The following is an 18,984-nucleotide window of genomic DNA, read 5'->3' as shown; positions in this document are numbered from 1 at the left end:
TCTCAGCTTTGCCATGAATGCCAAACAGGACAGTCTTAAACATGAGGGATGAGAGAAAGCTCTCTAGTCCCATTGAATTACCCACATCATATTTCTCACCATGTTCAATTAATAGGGGCTATTGAATTTGTGACCATGCGTCAAGAATAATAAATACAATATTTCCTTCAAGGATCATTTGTGGATGATTTATGCTTTTGAGTCACCAAGAAATTCAAGAAAGAGGGACTGGAAAAAGAATCAATACATGACACAGTATGGTATTACTTCATGCCATCCTCCATAGAAAAGGAATCATTCAGGCAGATAGAGGTCTGTGGAGTCCGCCTGGCTGATAAGTAAGAGTCATGAAGGAGGAGGGTGCCGCCATAAATGAAAACTTTTTAAAGGGGAATATGCTACGCAGGTGACTCTTCTTTATCTCTGACATGTGTTGAATTCAATGTGCAATTATTGCTCTTGATTAAGGGTCAGTTTAAATTAATCTGTGCGTGTGTGTGCGTGTGTGTGTGAGTGCTGGCGGGCGACTGAGGGACCTGCTGGGGATGTTTGTTGCTTTGCCTCTAATGGATGGCCACATTTAAGACGCTAAGAGCTAATAAAGAGTAATGGGCCTGTGGCTTCACTGGGGAGGAGGAAGAGCTATTTTGAGTTCATGAGAGAAAGCATCATCTCGGGGATTAAAGAGTATCGACCGATGAAGAGTAAACACTGCAATGCCTTGCCGCTGGCCTATTTGGTAAATCTGCGGATAGAGAAGACGAACCCAAATAGGCGTCACTGTTAGTGGCTGGGCGGGTCAGTGGGGAAGTCATTAAGGGATGCTGAGAAGGGCCTCCAGGTGCTGTGAGGAGGCCTGATATGTCTGGAACAGTGTTATCACAGCAGGGGACTGCAGAGTGAGTGGCAAGAACCCTGGGCATTCTGGGTATCCTGCGGGCAGAGAACAACACATCCTTTGTGCCTTCCAGTGCACATGGCTGGAGGGGAAAGGGGCTGAGAGCTTTTGGCTTGGGCTGGGTGGGATGAGACAAGCACATATCTGTGTGCCAATCAGTATTCCCATGGCCCCTCCGGACTTTGCTAAAACATAAACTGGGTTTCTTAACGAATCTCTTCCCCTCACACTGGCCTTTATGGCAAAACGATATCGTAAATCAGGCTCAATACACAGGCATTCGCAAGGCAGAGTCAGTTGGCCTCTGTGTGATAGTGCAAGGATATTTAATGGTGAGTGAGCTCTGTTAGGACACGGGAACAAGTGGACACAAATCCAACAAGACTTATTGGCACTACAGAAGAGAGCTCAGATTGGTTAGAAATTATATTACAATTACACAGCAAATAGGATTAAGGGTAGGATTACATCACTATTGATAATAATCAGTGTATCACAGAAAAAGTAGACATTCATATCTGTAATTTCTTATTGTGACATGTTACTGTAATTTCTATGTTCTAATACTCTATCATAGTTCATAGTTGATCACCAGGAAATCACGTTAACACTACACCAAATCAAGGAACCGAAGAAAATCAAATTAACCAAATGTTCAACACAAGCAAGGAAGATTGATTAAGAATGGTAACGCCTGTCTGTGATTTTGCTGCTCAAAAATGAAGTGTTGTCCCTGTCTGACTGAGTGTGAGGAGTACAAGGCTGATAATGGAAATGGGTGTGAATCAAGCCATAACATGTTTTTCTCCTCTTGGGGTCAGGATGCATTAATAAAAACTCTCCCAAACCAAGCAAATGCAACTTTGCAGTTCAAGTATGCATCAACTAAAAACAGTCTCACAGTAAACTTTTCTTACCTAGAATATGTTTAAGCCAAAATTGCGAGGCTTCTCGAGGGATGCTGAGGAGCCAGGGGATGATAGCAGTGAAATCCTTAAGTTAATTAAATCAGTTTATATAGTCGGTACGGAGGGAAGATTTTCCCCCAAATCCCTTTATTTATAGCAAGGTGTGAAAAACAGAGCTACTGTAGTAAATGAAAGACTTCTGTAGCACAGTGTCTGTGCATTCTTAAGTGCCTCCTTATCCAACCCTGCACCCTCCCCAAATCTACTGGTAAACCTCTCCCCAAGGTCACACACATATAGGATGATAAATTCTGCCTGAAGCTCTCCTGACAAGACTGTATTCCTATACATGCAGCCACAATGCAATGAATCATGGCTATGCTATGTTTATGAATCTATTATAGTTCTTTTCTAAGCTTTCTTTTCTATGTTCTACAGCATCTGACCATAGGGTGATTGGCAATGAGTGAACGATAATTATGCTGATAATTGACCTTGACTGGCTAATACCTTGCAGTACTTGTAGACTATAAATGCTTAATATGGATGTCTTCATTTGAAAATTAATGATGCAGACAAATTGAAAAGCAAAATTTGGAGGCGGTACAAACGCATTCAGAATCATTAGAAATATGTGAATGGAGAGACACAGGTGCACATTCACTCTAGGCTGTGCAAACTGAGGTAAAGATCCGTCTGCTTAAATTGCAACTGTTTCAAGTTGAGCAAGAAATTCATCGTTTTCCCAGGTTACACCATACCACTTCATTAATGCACAAAGACAGCAGCCAAAAGGAAAGGGTCTGGTGGAGAATAAATGAAACAACTGATGAGTTCCTTGTAAGTTATAAAATCAGTCTCAGCTGTCAGTCAAACAAATACACAGACAGATTTGGTAGGTTGTTACTGATATGGCTGTACTGTTTTTGAACTGTCATGCTAATGGAAAAATGGCTGTTTTTGGTGAATAAACATGGACTGCCAAAGCATTTGAGTGGTTAAATCCACACGAATACAGACAAAATGTGTTTGTATCTGAATGGTTGCACTTGAAAACAATGGATTGCTTTGGACCATTTTTCTTGTTGGTACATTCAAGTCCACACTGTACATTCACACTGAAAGAGTAACAAGATTAAGTCCAAGATGACAGTATGCATACTAAATCTGCTTGAATTTTGACTGGTATTGTGGACTTAATTGTCCAACAAGGCAATGCACAGCAGAAATGGAGGAGATGCTTATAACTGAAAAAAAAACCCAACTAATTTTAGATGTTGGTCAGAAGACTCCAGGAGCATAAAATATTAAATCTCGAATGACATTTTGCTTTCTCTTTGGTAAGTTTATAATTAGAAATTGGTATTGCAATAGTCAGACATCAAATTACATCAGTGCACATCTTGTATCATTTCCTGTCCGTATAAAATGGTTTGTTCTCTGCTAAAATGGTATATTCTGAAGGTTGGTACGTAGTGTATACTTAGATAAAGTGGGATACAGCTATGAAGGCACAAGCTACTGTGTGTCAACAGAAAATTTAACCAATTAAACCAAACACAGACATCGTACAAATGTCAGTTTAGTGGCATCATAAAGTTCTCTGTCCAGCAACCAACACTGTAGTCTCTGGTGTCTATATGTTTTTGGCATGATTGGCATGATTGGCATGGTACAGGTTGGAAATTCATCAGATTGGTGTCACCTCAGGTTAAGTCATGCTTCCATGCTTCCAGTGGGTTTTTTATTTTTACACTATTTTCAACTGTCTTAACAAATCTATATATATAAATTCCATGAAGTAGAATATAAAACAGACAGTTAACCTACCAGAGCATATCAATATATAGAAGTATATAGTAGTAGAATAAACAATACAGTTTTATTATATTGCTTTTGAAAATACTTTGGTAAATATTATGCTTATCCTCATTATTTTTAGTATTTTGTACAACAATAGAAAGAGATAGCACAGATAATGTTGACTCTGTACTTGCCTTCTCATCTTTGAAAACAGGTCAAGGTCCTTCCTTACTCAGTGCTGCACATTCTGTACTAAACTGTACCGGGGGACAAAATAAATAAACACGTACAGCACAAAGAAACACTAAATTAATTTGACACTGACATATCGAGGTAGGTAATCCGTAGCTTCTAAATGCAGAACAAATATCCCAACGGGTTGTGTACATCAATACATACGGCAAGGTCAGTGATAGTCACTGGTAATGTATAATTTGAAATTGTTAATCCTTTGGGCCTATAAAAATACAATGTTTCTTTCCCTCTGTAGCCCCACATTGCCTTGTTCCTTTCTGAGGAGAGATTTTATTGTGGCTCCAGATGGACTGGCTTTAAATTTGCAGTTTAACCTAAAACTGGTGAGAGTAGGAAATAACTCCATGAACAAGTAGCTCTATTTTGAGCCAGGGAAAGAAAGCTATTAAAGCAGGGGGGAGAGAAATGCTGTTATTTCAGACTAGATTAGAGCGGAAGGCGGTCTGCTTTCACACCACTGACAAAATATGTTAGTTTTAAAGAAATATTTCCAACTAGCAACACAGGGCACATTTTTTTTCAAGGCATTCCCGTCCGGCTTCCAAGATGGACTTTCTTCCGGTGATTGACAACATCTCACTCCGCGCTCAGGCAAATTCGTCTGTAGGAATCCTAGAAGACTACACAATTCCTCTTGGGCCAGCTATACAAGCTTTTTAATGTGTTCAAAAAATAGGCAAGAAAACAGAAGCTAATTATAATTTTAGTTCTACAAACATTTCTTGGATGCAGAGCTGCTCTGCAGGCAGAAAAAAAAATCTCTCACTGAGTTAATCCTCAATAGGCCAAGCTAACGAACCACATTTTTTACAGGCTGACTAATGTTAGACTGAACCCTAGTGAAAAGCAGAGAAGGGAGGGGGCAGCCAACATTATGAAACCTTATTATGAATACTCTTACTGTGAAAAAGAGAAAAGGGAATGCAGTCTAGCCATATTAAATTATCTATGTTAGCTGGTACACCTAGTTTAACTATCATCTTAGCTGTGATGTGCAGCTGGTTGCTAGCTATTATTTAAAGATAATAAATGCTGTTGTTACGCACAAGAAAGAAAGGTCACTCTTTCTTACCTGAGATCCTTCAATGTCATTGCACAGTATAATGTCATTGTCTCAGCAATATTTATCATTGTAGCATTCGCTAAACCCCTCCTCACAGTAATTGCCTAATCATAGCTTTAGCAACCGTAACTATTACCTGCAACTAGTAACTAACATTACTTACAAAGCCAAGGAGTATATTATCAGCTAACTACATTATTATGTCGGGTTACAGATTACTTTACAAAAAAGCCCCAATCATGACCGACACATCCATTGTGTGGGAGCCAAGATGCTACTATGATAGAGTTTAGTAGCAACTCACTGTTAGCAGCTCTGTTCTGCTCTTTATTTGGTTCGGAGACCTTTACACTCTGTCAGCTCCAGCCAAACCCATAACCTGAGACAGTATATATTTCCCAAACTTAATCTTTATTACCTACATCAAGGACCAATTGTTTCAAAAATGTACAATGAGTTTCAAGTGGTAAATCTGCCACTGTTAAACTGCATGTGTGCCATGCTAGATTGGAAAACTTGACAGGCGTATCAACAGTAACTGAAGGAGATGGGGCTTAGCAAAGGAGGCGTCAATTAGCTAATACGCTGTCCATTGGCTGCGTCCTTAAATTTAATTGACTCCGCCCATGTAGATTAAACTCAATCAGTGATATTTTCTACACATCCAAAATAGATGTCCAAAAATAAACTTCATAGCAATTTGTGATGTGTAGCAGTGTTACTGCTGAGAGCAAAGACCTCTGGCCTTTTTAGCTGTCTCCACACATCTTTCACATGCTCTGTCAATACTCTGGAAGACAGTAAATACTCAGCTGGGACAGTATGGTATCATCTATTGCTGATGAACTTTTTATTGCTCCAGTGGAGTGCCTCAGCCTTCAAAAGACAGCTGAGGTTACAGGTGTAAAATATGTCTGACTGTATAACTTTGACACAGCTGCTTCCCTTCATAAATTAGGTTGTGCAATGAAAATATACTATAAAACACAATCATATTAAAAAAAAAATACTGTATGCCTACCGTGCACAAGGGAAGACAGCTGTTAATATTTGAGTAAAAGGTGTATCAACTTGACCTCCAAGAATATTTCCTTTTTACATTTAGTGGCCTTTTGGGGCTGTCGGCAGAATTTGTAATTTGGTTCCCTTGCTCCAAACCAAAGAATGCAGCATTTCAGGTAAGTGCATTGAGGGTTCACACTGCCATTTTCATAAACAAGCCAAGCATGAAATCACATGGACTGACAGGTAACCTGCTTATTGGATGATTCTGGTGACTTGTCATTCTTTGTAAGCAGCGCTACAAAAACCCATTGGGAAAAAACAAAACAAACCTTATTCAAGAGACTGACAGAAAGTCATTCGACACTTTACTAAAGTGCTAGAAGGCTTTATTTTCTCTGGGGATTTCAACAATGAGCTAATGAAGAAAAAGTTTGATATGAGCTTTAGTTGAACGAGCAACTGGACATCATGCATCATAAATTTAAAGAATGATATGATAAAGGAAATTGTTGCTGTGATCAGAGTAAATCAGGTGAATTTGTCTGGATTAGCTTTCAAAGATGTCGCATATTAAAGGGAACATATCCTGCTTTTTGTGATTTTCTGTCATTTATATACTGTTAAAATGTTGATCGTCTATGTAAACATGGTCAAACTTCGAAAACATGATTGTATGTAAAGATGCCGCCTTCAAGTCAAAAGCCACTGCTTCAGCCTGCTCTACCCGCTCCATTCACAAAGTTAACTCTACTGCCCCATCAAATTTACATCAGATTATTCTCTCATGCCCACAAACAGCTGTCTGTTCTGTAGCCTTTGTTGCTAAGGTTGTTCTACGGATTGTTCACGTTGTCCACTGACATATTTTAGATCAGATTTGGGCTCCAACATGTACAGATGTATTTGAGAAGTTTTGTATTTCAAGTAAAGAATGAGAAAAAGAAGCAAAGTCCGATTACTATTTCTTGTTTACGTTGCCTCCAGATCTGGTGGAAGTCTGCTAAGGAGCAGCTTCAGGGAACAAGCCAATCAGAACGGAGTGGGCTAAACAGGAGGGAGACCTTAAAGAGACAGGAGCTAAACAGCCCGTGTGAGACAAAGGCTGAACTGAGGGGCTGCATTATGTGCATTATATGTCCTCTTTAATATTTAATATCAATAAATCCTTGGTCGTTGGTCAATGCCGCCTTCTAAAAACACACTACACCGGGGTGTGTATGAAAATGGATAAAGCCCAACCTTTTCTGGTGGTTTTAATGTGGGTTATTTGGCCAGCATCGGGGTTGAAATTAGCACCATTCAGCCTAAATGAACCAGATTAAATTGGAAAAGGCACATGATTTTGCTCAAACAGTACCAAAAAGGTTAGTCTTGTTTCTGATTTGTGCAGCTTTTATTCAGGTAAAGGCATCATTTGTACCAGTGTTTGGGAAGAAGCAAAAAGGAGACAGAAGATCTTATGTTGAGTTTATGGAAAAACGTGCTGCACCGGCTCAGTCATAGTACTATACCATTAATATGATTAAACCCCACTTTATCACCGGGATCCTGGTTTTCATGGTATCACCAATGCCAAGTTGTTATAGCATTGCTCTATTTCTACAAGAGATATACCAAAAATGAATCACAAGTTCACTTCCCCTTTCCCTCTGTGAAATTGTGTGCGACTCCAGATCTCTTATCAAATAATTGATAGAATGCCCCTATATAATATGCTTTCAGGTTTTATGTACTTTGTATGCTTTTGTGTGAGAGAGTATCTGTACTTATGTTTTTAGTTTTGCAGTATTTGTCTCAGAGGTGAGTCCATGTTTACTGTACCATATCGTGGGAACAGAAAATTCTTCCTCACTTCTCATCTGTCATCATTCACAGGAACCTGCTGTCTCAGAGATCAACTCCACCTCTCTCTGCTGGTCAGCTCACAATATATTTCGAGACAAATTTCTCATTCGGACAAAAGTTACCTTCTTGACATGCAGGTCAGACCATGCACGTTTCTTTGGCTGAATCACACTGGCTTCCATCTCTGAAAAGACCAGATAAGTACAACACCTGAAATGCTGAGTTGTTTTATAGGTCCCTCATCCTTATCACACTGTACTTTTTCTCACTGCTTTTCCATGTCCTTTGGCGCAGATATTGTTGAACCGGTCATGCTTACCTCAAGAATGCCGGGTAGCACTGTTACTCCTCTGTCAAAGCAATATACTCTTGTGTTAGTTCCAGATAGGCTGTAAAAAGTGCAACCCAACAGAGAAATCCAATGTATGGGCTGATTTTGGAAAGTACCAACTGGCAAAAAGGCTTGCTGTTTCTTCACTCTCGCCGGCTAAATTAGCCATCCTACACATGGCATGTGCAATTAAGGATGGAGGACAGATTACATCACTCTGGATTTCAGCGATTGCCACAGTCCCAGAACATCTAATTACAGGGCCTTCACACAACAATCTTCAAGGTTCTCTGAGAATGCACAAAAACAACATGAAACAAGACAGCAATAGTAAAAAATGCAGCCCAGCAGGGCAAAGAACCACGTGCCAAGTGCTTGTTTGCACTTATCTCAGGCTTGTGCATGAGAATAGTTAGCATGTCCTCTGAGCAAATCATATCAAGGCCCCCATCATTGTCAGTGGATCTGTGCCAGAAGTGGAGGAGGCTAGAGTGAAATGTGAGAGGGCAACTGCTTGCTACTGTTTCAACACAAAAAATAATTTCAGCACATCACTGGGATTACTGTGAATCAAAAACACGCGATGGAGCGGAGGTAGTTGTGTCACACTGGGGTAAAGTACTTCTGTGTATCACTCTGCTAAAAATAATTCTGAGCCAAAAAAGACTCAAATCAAATTTTAATATTGTGTGGGTTTTGACACGTGGTACTTGCCGCATACAAAGCACCATATGAATTATATGCTGACAAAATGCATATATCATTATTCAAATACATACAGCTCTATACTATCTATACTATACTGCTGTAGGAAAAGAAATGCTGTTGGGCTTTTAATTAATGCTGAGATAACCTTAGTTTTACTCATCACCTTCAATGCATTCAAACGCCTGCTTCCAGACAACAATTATAACATTTAACCCATGTCAGTAAGCACCCTTTAACTTGATCTAATGGGATGGCATATAAATAGCACACTACTTTTAAGGACATTTCACATGTCAGGTCTACGCATTTTTAGCTTTTCACATGTCATGTAATGCCGTTGGTTGGAAATGCGTCACTTCCCCGTCAATCAAATGTAACTACAGGTCATTTTTAGCAACTGAATTTACAACCTAAATGGTGTGAAATGCCACAGGAAAAGCAAAAAATACATTGTCATAACATGTGAAATGACTTAAAAAATTGGCGTGTTATTCATACGCCTTTTTGGTGATACTAGCCTGCACCCTTGGGTCTGGCAGCTGGTATACTGTAAGTTATTGCTGTTTTTTATTTATTTATTGTGTTAATTGTTACTTTTTCCTTGTTTCTCTTAAATCATTTTCTCATGTCATCTTGCATGGTGGTGCATTTTTATGGCGCTTTATAACCTTCTTTTTGTTTGTTTGATTCTTAGAAAAAGTGCTACATGAATAAAATGACTGATATAGCCTAGCTAATCCAAATTATAAATCTGAGCAGGTGTAAAAGACAGCACTAACAGACAGCATTAACATCCTTATACAGTTTTATTCCCAATTTGAATTAAACTGTAATATTTTTTTAGGATAATCCTTCGTTATCATTGGGGTCATTCCGCTCAGCTTAGTGTGGCTCCTTCCAATTTGTGTGAAATTGAGGGCCTCAGGGTTAAGAGGAGAATCTGCAGGAGCAGATAGTGGTTCAGAGAGAGCTGTAGTAGGAATGTGTTAACTGCCAGGGCTGGCCCTCCTGGCCTGGGTGACACCACTGAGCACCACATGGCCAATGACTCACTATTGCCACGCTGTCTATGTTGTGACTGGACAAATCTAATCCTCCCTCATCATCAGCTCAGTGTCCCCTAGTGTAAGAGAAACAAAGCAGCATGAACGCTCCAGGCTGCCAAAAGCTGAGGACTGGAGGCTGCTGGACAGCAAGGGCAAGATGACAGCGTGAAAACATCTCACTGCTAAGCACACATGTATGTGCGCATTGAACTGCGCAGAAACTGAATAAATATCAGGACAATGTTTTTTAGATCCAGGGTGTTACAGTGCTTTCACATACTTTTGTGCTCTTTGTCTATGAACACAGTCACGCCGACTCAGTGAGTTCACTCAAGGGAGTTCATTAAGTTAGAAGCACTCCTGCCAGACTAACTTGTACCCTGATTGTACTCTGAGGTGGCCATTACTCTCACGCTGATGATTAGAAGCTGGTGATTGTGTCAAGACTGATTGTTGATACGCATACACTGGCATTCCAATAACACCAAATACCATCTAGCCAATGGTCAAAGTGTAATTCAGGCCATTTATAATTAACTGAGTTATAGTGAATGAACAAATGATTATTCTACAGAGGTATTTCTGTTGAGTATCGGCTCTAAAATCAAAGCAATACTTACAATGTTGCTCTCGACTACCCATTAAAGCCTTATTAGAATGAATATTAATAAAAACACTGTATATTAATAAAAACACTGCCATTAGTTTGAACAGAAAACAAACCTCAGTCAAAAGTTAGCCCCCACAGAGCTAAAATTTTAATCTGTGTCATGCTGATGTAAATCCCAGAGCTGCCTCACTAACAATAAATATGTTGATTTAATAGTGTTTCCTTTTTATATCCAAAAGTTTTATATTAGGGTAACGCTTTTTGTTTCAAATGATAAAATGTGCTGTGTCAGAGGCACCTTTCCATCTGCCATAATTCATTCTTTATGCAACTGTACATCAGTTTGCTGTCACAGCTGAGAGGACACAACAAACTCTTCGGTCTTGTTCCGGCTACAGCAGACAATAGTGATTATTCACAAACAGAACAGACTGCTCAAGGGAAAGAACTAATATATTTCAAAATTAAAATTCAATGGTAGTTTTAAGGCTGCTGTTCAGCATTCTACTGCATGAGCACACCACTCTGAATCACAAAGAGGCGCACGACTCCCATTTTAACATAATCTCGACAATCAATCAGCCACACCACAAAGAAGTCAATGGGCCTTGACAATATGTACCTGTCAGATCATTGCCTCTAATGCATTAGGCTCTAATGTGTCTGATAGACAGAAACAGCTCCGCACACAACCAAGTGCTCCACTCTCTCAGATGCAGTGACAGCCTTTTGTCCAGCCACCTGTCTATGATTACTCAAATCAAAAATGCATAACGAATTGGATTTATAGATGCATCTCCACTGACAGGAAGGAAGCAATAGCTAAGAAACTGCATATAAAAAGCTATAGTGTAACAGGCTGAAAACAGAAAATAGACATTTGCAATACAAAATGATTCTTTATAGACTGTGTAAACTACGTTTACTGTGTTGAGATTTTAATTTCTTGTTAAAGTTTTTGAAAAAATACTCATCTTATTTTTGTCCTCATGTTAGTACTTGCAGGGAAGTCACAATAGTTACAGGCAAATAAAGTTCTTCAGTGTATTCATATTGTTTAAGCCTTAATGCAGCTTATATTACATAAATATCTAATATTGTGGGATGCAGTCTTAGCAGTTTTTGTTTCCAGAGAAAGCTCCCAGGCTAATGACATTTTATTAATGTATTGAAGTAATAAAAACATAATCCACTTCTTAGTCTGGTGGCTTTTTTTTAATATCCCATAATTCAGTAGCTTTCACATCACAGTAAACAGTGCATATCTATTTTTATCCATCCTCCTTTAACGCCGAGTAAAAATGTTCAGCTGTAATAAAACGAGAAACAAAAATTTACAGTAAAGAAATTGGTTACAATATAATGAGAGTAAATGCATGTTATTTGCAAGAAATACTGCGTCATATCTCAACACTGTTAAGATGGACTGTGTGCACAGGAGAACTTGGGATGAGTTTCTTTGCACCCTTAAAATCATAAGTTGGTTAAAATTGTTCTGTATCGTTGGGATGTAGTTGCATTAGTCCTGGTGTATTACAGATCACTAAGCAAATTGAGAAAACAGAAGAAAACATGAAGGCATATGTTTAAGAGCTGAAATTGTTACTAATGAACAGCATTACAGTGTTTTTACTCTCTCCTGAGTGAGCAGGAGTCTAGTAGTGTCAGTTTTTGTGTCACAAAAATATTACATCATGTGGCATAAAGATTGCACTTGATTCTGCATTAAGAGGAGGTCACATCAAGATGTAGTCATGTCAACCAGAGAACTGTTGCTCTAATTCAAATCCCTGATTTTACTGACTGACTCTACTCTGACTCTACTGACACCACGACACTTTTGGGTTTTTATTGAAATGTGTTAATTTTGCTGATCTCCCGACTTTTCATTTAGCGGCAACATCAAGTGAAAATTTTAACTTGTCCAATACTTTGGTTTATGACCAAATACCGGTAAAAATAATGACATTCCCATCAGCCTCAGCTGTACCCTATGTTTAGTGCTATTGAGTAAATGTTAGCATACTAACATGATGAACTACAGTGATGAACATGGTAAACATTATGCCTGCTAAACATCAGCATGTTGTCATTGTAATTTTGAGCATGTTAGCATGCTGACATTAGCATTTAGCTCTAAGTACAATCTCACATAGCATAGCTGTTCATTTTTTTCTGTATTCAAAGTAAAATAAGTGCCTCTTAATTCTGATAAAAATATTTCTCTAGAAACTTTCATATAATCTGTTTAGTCACCTTTTTAAAACTTTATTCTACCATGTGTTTTTGATTAATTGATTTCTTTACATTACAATATGATTCTGAACATTGTGCAGCCTGATGCGAGATGCTGCTTTCCCTCTGCTGCACCACACCTAGTCGACGCAGCGTGGCTGGAGCATACGGTCTGGCTGTGAACTCCCCGACAGATTTATGAGGAGGAGGTCTTCTGTACAGACACAACTATCAACTGATGAGAGAGTGCACAAATACTGCATCAGCATGCTTGTCAATTATTACAATGACCCACCCTCCCCTTCCCAGGCTGACACACACCTTCACCAGCTCTCCCTTTAAAGCTTTTACACAGATTTCATTCATTCACCTTCCCTGATCATGAAATTTGATTAAATTGAGTGTAAGATTACGGCTGTTATAAAGAGCCAATTAACATAGGGCAGATGTGCTTTGTGGAAATATTACAGGACATTATACTGATGATATATGAATTTATGAGGGCAAAAACTCTCTTTTGACTCAGTGATTGGAGAGCTAGAATGTATGCCTCCCACATGCACTTTAAGTATAATGAGCATGAACGAGCAGTACAAGGGATTTAGATGAGATTCCACCTACTCAGTGTGTTTCATAAAATGGTCATTAAACAAACAAAGACACACAGATTGACATATAAACCTATAGTATTAAACATTTGTGATGGTTAGTAATTAAGCAGCGAGGAAGTTCAAACCCCAGCTTATACCATGCTACTACTGAGCTTCAGCAATTCTCTTTTCCTCTCTCTTTCGACAAGGAGAAACTATGGAAAAGCCCGGCCAAATTGGATTTAGGAGAAGTGAAAAATCTGCCTCTTTTTATCAGTGTCCTCGGTCACAAATCTCAGAAGTGCACCACAGTGTGCTCAAAGCACAGCTGTAAGATAGCCTTGATAAAAAATACCACCAAGCCGGGGATTTCTTCTGCTCTTTTCATGTTTTCTGATCCGTAAATAAACACCATAACTGAGTTAAAGCCTAGAAACAAGCAAAATGACATTACAAGTCTTTGTCCAATTAAGCTCAGTTAAGACTAAGAGACTAATTTAAATCCTAACAGCCATAGACTCCTGATACAAGCATAATTGATGAGCTGTCAATGATTTGAAAAAGAATTTAGGATAGGGGTTGTCAATGAGACTTCCTAGACTTGATTAAAAATCTTCCAGTGGAATGAAAAAATATGATGAGGAGTAGAGTCCAAATTGAAATATCCACAGGCCTTTTGGTTGAGTAATGCTATTGTTAATTTTGATTTGACATTGTACAACCTAAATAAATGAGACACTGACGTATGTCAGGGTGTAAACAAACACATTCTACACAATATATGTGGCAAAGCATGACGACAAAAATGATCAGTCTACCAATATCAGATGGATGTTTTTGCACAGTTGAGATGTTGAACTGAAGGCACAGTTGTCCTCATACAGATCAACTTATACAGCTGTCTTTTAGTTAATTGATTTGAGACATGTTTCCCTGTGCAGTAAGTTTTAAAAACACACCATTTTCTGCACATGCAGTATATCACCTCTCCCTCTCATTTCTCAGTCCTTGCTCACTCAAGGACATGAGTTGCAAGGCTTAAAGGACTGCCAGGGACAAAGAAGAGAAGCTGGATATGTGCCACATCACAGGGGGTAGGCTACAGGACCACAGCAGTGGATCTTTCTGAAGACAAATACAGATAAAAACTCTCCACTAAGTGAGAGTCTAAGAATCTCATAAAACATCCAACAGGACGAGCTGCATTCCTTGACAGGGATATAGTCACATAAGGACAGACACATGGCTGAGACAAGAGACAGCATGGGCTGTGTGCTTAGTACTTAAAGATGTAGACTGAGGGCTATCCTTGCTTGATCCCCTTTTGGATCTTGTTAAGCTCATGGATAAGATGAAGGGAGGGAAGATTGGATATTCCTCTCAGGAATCCCACTGAGGCATCTCACTGGAACGCACCTAGGGGCTTCAATTAATAGAAGAGAGGACAGAAGGTTTTAAAATATAGGAAATAAGGCCAGTTCTCTGAAAACGGGAAAAAGAACTTCAGTCTATCACTTTATAACATATATATGTCTGCAAACTCACTGGCCTGATAATATTTTTGCTTTTCAAAACAAAGGTTATAGTCAGAATCGCACCAGAAATTTTCCCTCCCTAATTACGGCTTCATTATGCTGTGCAGGCATTTTTCTAGCATGGATTTGATCCTCTCATTTCCTGGAGTGTGTTATCAATTTTCATCACTATTCACAGTGAGAATCTGTGTCCTGCAGCTTTATGGCACACAATGCTCAATTAGGATCATACTGTGTATGGTTACTGAGAAGGCCTTGGCATATGGCAAACATCATTACTGAACACTTCAAGCCAGTGAGTCAGCACTCGTAATAGAGGCGCTGTCAAATAAAGCTTCCTCTGAGCTCCAAGAAAGATGCGTCATCAAGGTGTACATGCACAATCAACCCGTAAGATGCAGTCTGAGTGTTCAGCATTGTGAGTGAACATCTGGAAAACCGATGACCTTTTGATCCGTAGGGAATCAGTGCAGGTGTTTCGTTTATTTTGACCATAAATTATACATGATTGGCTGAAGGCTTTCATTAGAATACAAAAAGATGATTCTTGGTCTCCTCCTAAAGTAAAAAGGGCAAGAGAAGTGACGGTAGTGACCGAATAGCAACGATGTCGTTCAACTGTAGTTGACATCAAATTGATTATTTGCAACTGCACAGCTAAACTGATCATTTTATTTATAGATGCAACATGAAAAGTTCCCTCGAAAGCTGCTAAATCCAGATATTGTCTGGTGAAAATATTGGTTATAGTGAACAAGACAAATCTTTAGTTTAAACCTTTTTCCCACAAGACAGAAGAAGGGAATCATTAGCCAGACCACCAGCTGCCCTCAGATCTGTACATTCTGGCTGCACGGCTGTACTGTATGTCAGCCAGACTAAATGCTACTCTCCTCCTTGTGGCTCCAAATGACTGAAGCAAAGTCATGAACACAGAAACTGAAATGAACATTGTCATTGTTTCAGCAAGAATCATGTTTTCTCCCATGACATGCAGTGATGCTATTATTGTGTTACTGACACGTAGTGATTTGAGCTATATGAAGATCTCTCACCACTGCACGTCTCAGTAATTTTTCCCATAAAATAATTATGGGCTTTGCAATGAATTTTGATGAAACAACTTGACAAGCCAAGAGGTAATAAAACCCCAAAGCTTCTGTTGCACACGAGAATCCCTGTCATATTGAAATATTCATGAAATAAATGTTTTTTAAGGCCAGAGCTGCTCTGGTTATGTTGTACAGGTGCAAAGCCACAGAGCACTGACTGCACTGAGTTCCACATAACATATAACGCATGACTGAACAGACAGGAACTCTAATTATGGTCAGACAGTGTTACCAGATGACATTGTATTCATATAGGCTATTGTATGAATTATAGCACCCTCACAGGATGTTACTGCCCTTCATCTCAGTGTTTGTCGGGTAGGATTTGTTCCCCTGTTCTTTGTAAGACCATGTCCTTAGTTGAAAGAGTGGACCAGAAGACACACAAGCAAATAGGCTGAAATTGTGCTTACCTCCCAAAAGTAACACCACCGACTGAAGCGCAAGGATATGCAACATGTTTCTTTGAGCCGTCAGGAAAACAAGAATCTCCCAAAAAATTGTATGGAAGCCGAAATGGCTTAAATCAAAGAAAAAATCCTACTTGATGCATCTTTAGTACAAAAAAAAAAAAAAAAAAACACACACACAAACGGGAAAAGCATCTTTTCTGGTAAAATGTCAGCCCCATCCAGTTATATACAAACGCTAAAAAAAAATCATAGTGTGTGTGAAAAATGTTTTGCAAGCCTTTTAACTAGTGTCCCATCTACTTGCTTGTCGGTGTTTTGTCTGGAAAATTCAGGAATTGAAGAGAAGGAACTTGCGCGCAGCTTTATCACTCTTTCCAGCATTTTTGGAAGCGAAAACGATTCAGGCGCCTGGTAAAATGTTTAAGATCTCGGTGATTTTTTTGTCGTGATACATTTTCACTAAGCTCATGAACGAATTCCAAAAGCAATTTATCCAAATAACAGCCAAATTAAAAGCGTATTTAATCCCTCCTCCTCAGATCAGTTTGTCAACTCTGTATCCTTCGCATCACCAAGCTCCTGAAGTTGGCTGCTGTGTAGTGCGTAAAGTCCTGCACTTCGGGACGAATGAGCAGTTCCCGCCCGGCATCGTGTATGGAAAAGACGTGAAAGTAGAGAAGTTCAAGTCGCAATATAGGTCAGCATAAATCCACACCCAGGCAACCTTGACGTTTTGTGAAGTCCTGATGAGCGCAACTCCAGCAACACCCGGCAGCCGAGGAACGCGCAGTGCTCTGCCTCCGGAGCCAAATGTTCAGCTGCCACCTCCAATTAGGCTTTGGTACCAGGTGGTTCAAATACTCTGCGAAAGTCCGATTTCAGCCCTTTATCTTTCCATGTTTATGTAGGTAGACCACAGGCTACAGTTTCAGTGAAGCTTACGCATTGTCAGCCCGTCCAATGCGCGTCGAGAGAGAGAAGAAAGCCTACAGCTGTGACAATAACTGGCACTGGCACACATCGGGAGGCGTGTGACGCTCCAGCAACACATACATAGGTGGTGAGACGGACAACATAAACATTTGATCAAACAACTTATGAGTTGAATTCACACTCAACTCGAAACATATACTTCTAAATACTGTAGCCTATATCTCCAGATAGGATTGTCAGAGCGTCTTTTTACCAAAGTAATACATTCACATCTTTACTGAATGTCATAGTTTACTATCGACTCTATCACTCTTTACAGAATAACTTTAAAAGTTGTTTATATAGTTGTTAGGACATCCATCCGTCCATCTGATTGCGTGATTGAGCCACTTGGAAGGCACTAGCGACCCCGTGTGGCATCGCAATTGAACTGAAAAGAACTGTCCTGCTCAGGTGTGGAGGTGATGGATAAAAGGTAATAGACATTTAACACCATTAGAAAATGATGATTAAGAGAACTGACTTCAGAAATATCACCAGTTTGATGAAAGCATGTCAATGGATATCTTGATTGTGCCAGGTTACCCTGAGGGAGATGCAATATGCAGTATGGTCAGGTGTATTTGTAGGGCTCAACACTGAGCTCTTATTGCATTTTCACACAGTTTCCACGGGGACATCTTCATTCATTCATTCACTCATCAATTCGTCTTACTCTCCATACATATTCCTATACAGGGCCTTGAGGGACAAAGGTCTATTTCCAACATTTCCAATATGTTCTAGCAGACTTCATTGTAAGATTACATGGTTAATACTGCCATCGAAAAACTATGGCTTATTTCATACCTGACCATATATAGTGACCTTGGTTATGTTTGCAGTTTGCTTGAAATCATTCATAAAAACAAAAGTGTTGCTGCTGATGAATTATTTAAAACTGAAACAGGAAATGAAATGAAATAATTACTGTAATCTGATAACTGATTAAACTGTGAGCCAAACTGATTTTTCCCCCCTGTGCGGTCCAGATGGTGTTGTGAAGGAAAGATAAAGGAGGATCCATGAACACTAAATACAGAAATATCAGATGAGTCACCCACGGCCTAATCATTCTTTTCCCGATGATCTGCTTCATCGCTCTGCTTGGGTTCCTGTGCTGTGATCAGTGTAAAGTAAGGACCTCCCGGTAGTTCAGTTCACAGAAGAGATAGTCATGCCGTTTTGAGATGAAATTAATGTAATTAATACTTGATAAGATTTTTCTAAGGAAGGCAATGTTTATTAATGAAAAGTGAATTACACAGTAAGCTGCCAAATACTAATATAATCGTTTTAATTTTGTAGAACTGAAGTTGTATGTGTACACAATACAATAATACTTTATGTGGAGATTAAATGTGTTTTCTGACAACAAGAACACTACACGCTGCTTACAGCAAAAGCAGTTTTATGTATGAAATTCATGCCACATGCTGTCAGTGAGTTAATAATATATGTCAAATATCGCTTTAAGCACAGGAAGCTGTAAACTACATATGGTATCACAACCTGTACTTTTACTCTTTATGAGGTGTGTGCAGCAGGTATATCTGAAAAGGACAAAGACAAAGGAAATCACCTACACTAGAGTATTCAGGTGCTACTTTAGTTGCTTGTTGTGAAGATTGCAAGGAGTCTGAAATTGGCTTGAC

At 39.2% G+C, this 18,984-nt stretch overlaps 1 protein-coding gene across 1 annotated transcript in view; it reads right to left on the bottom strand.

The window, feature by feature from the left end:
- Positions 1–17,759, bottom strand: part of si:dkeyp-14d3.1 (transmembrane protein 132C) — a 118,649-nt gene extending 100,890 nt beyond the window's left edge. The window contains exon 1 of the mRNA XM_042421345.1: positions 16,358–17,759. Coding sequence (XP_042277279.1) covers positions 16,358–16,403 — 46 coding nt within the window. The 5' untranslated portion in view covers positions 16,404–17,759. The remainder of the gene's footprint in view (positions 1–16,357) is intronic.
- Between the last annotated feature and the right edge of the window lie 1,225 nt (positions 17,760–18,984).

This window comes from Thunnus maccoyii, chromosome 9, assembly GCF_910596095.1.
Source record: "Thunnus maccoyii chromosome 9, fThuMac1.1, whole genome shotgun sequence".
NCBI lineage: Eukaryota > Metazoa > Chordata > Actinopteri > Scombriformes > Scombridae > Thunnus > Thunnus maccoyii.
Note: the sequence above shows the minus strand (reverse complement) of the source record. Positions and strands in the feature narration are given on the sequence as shown.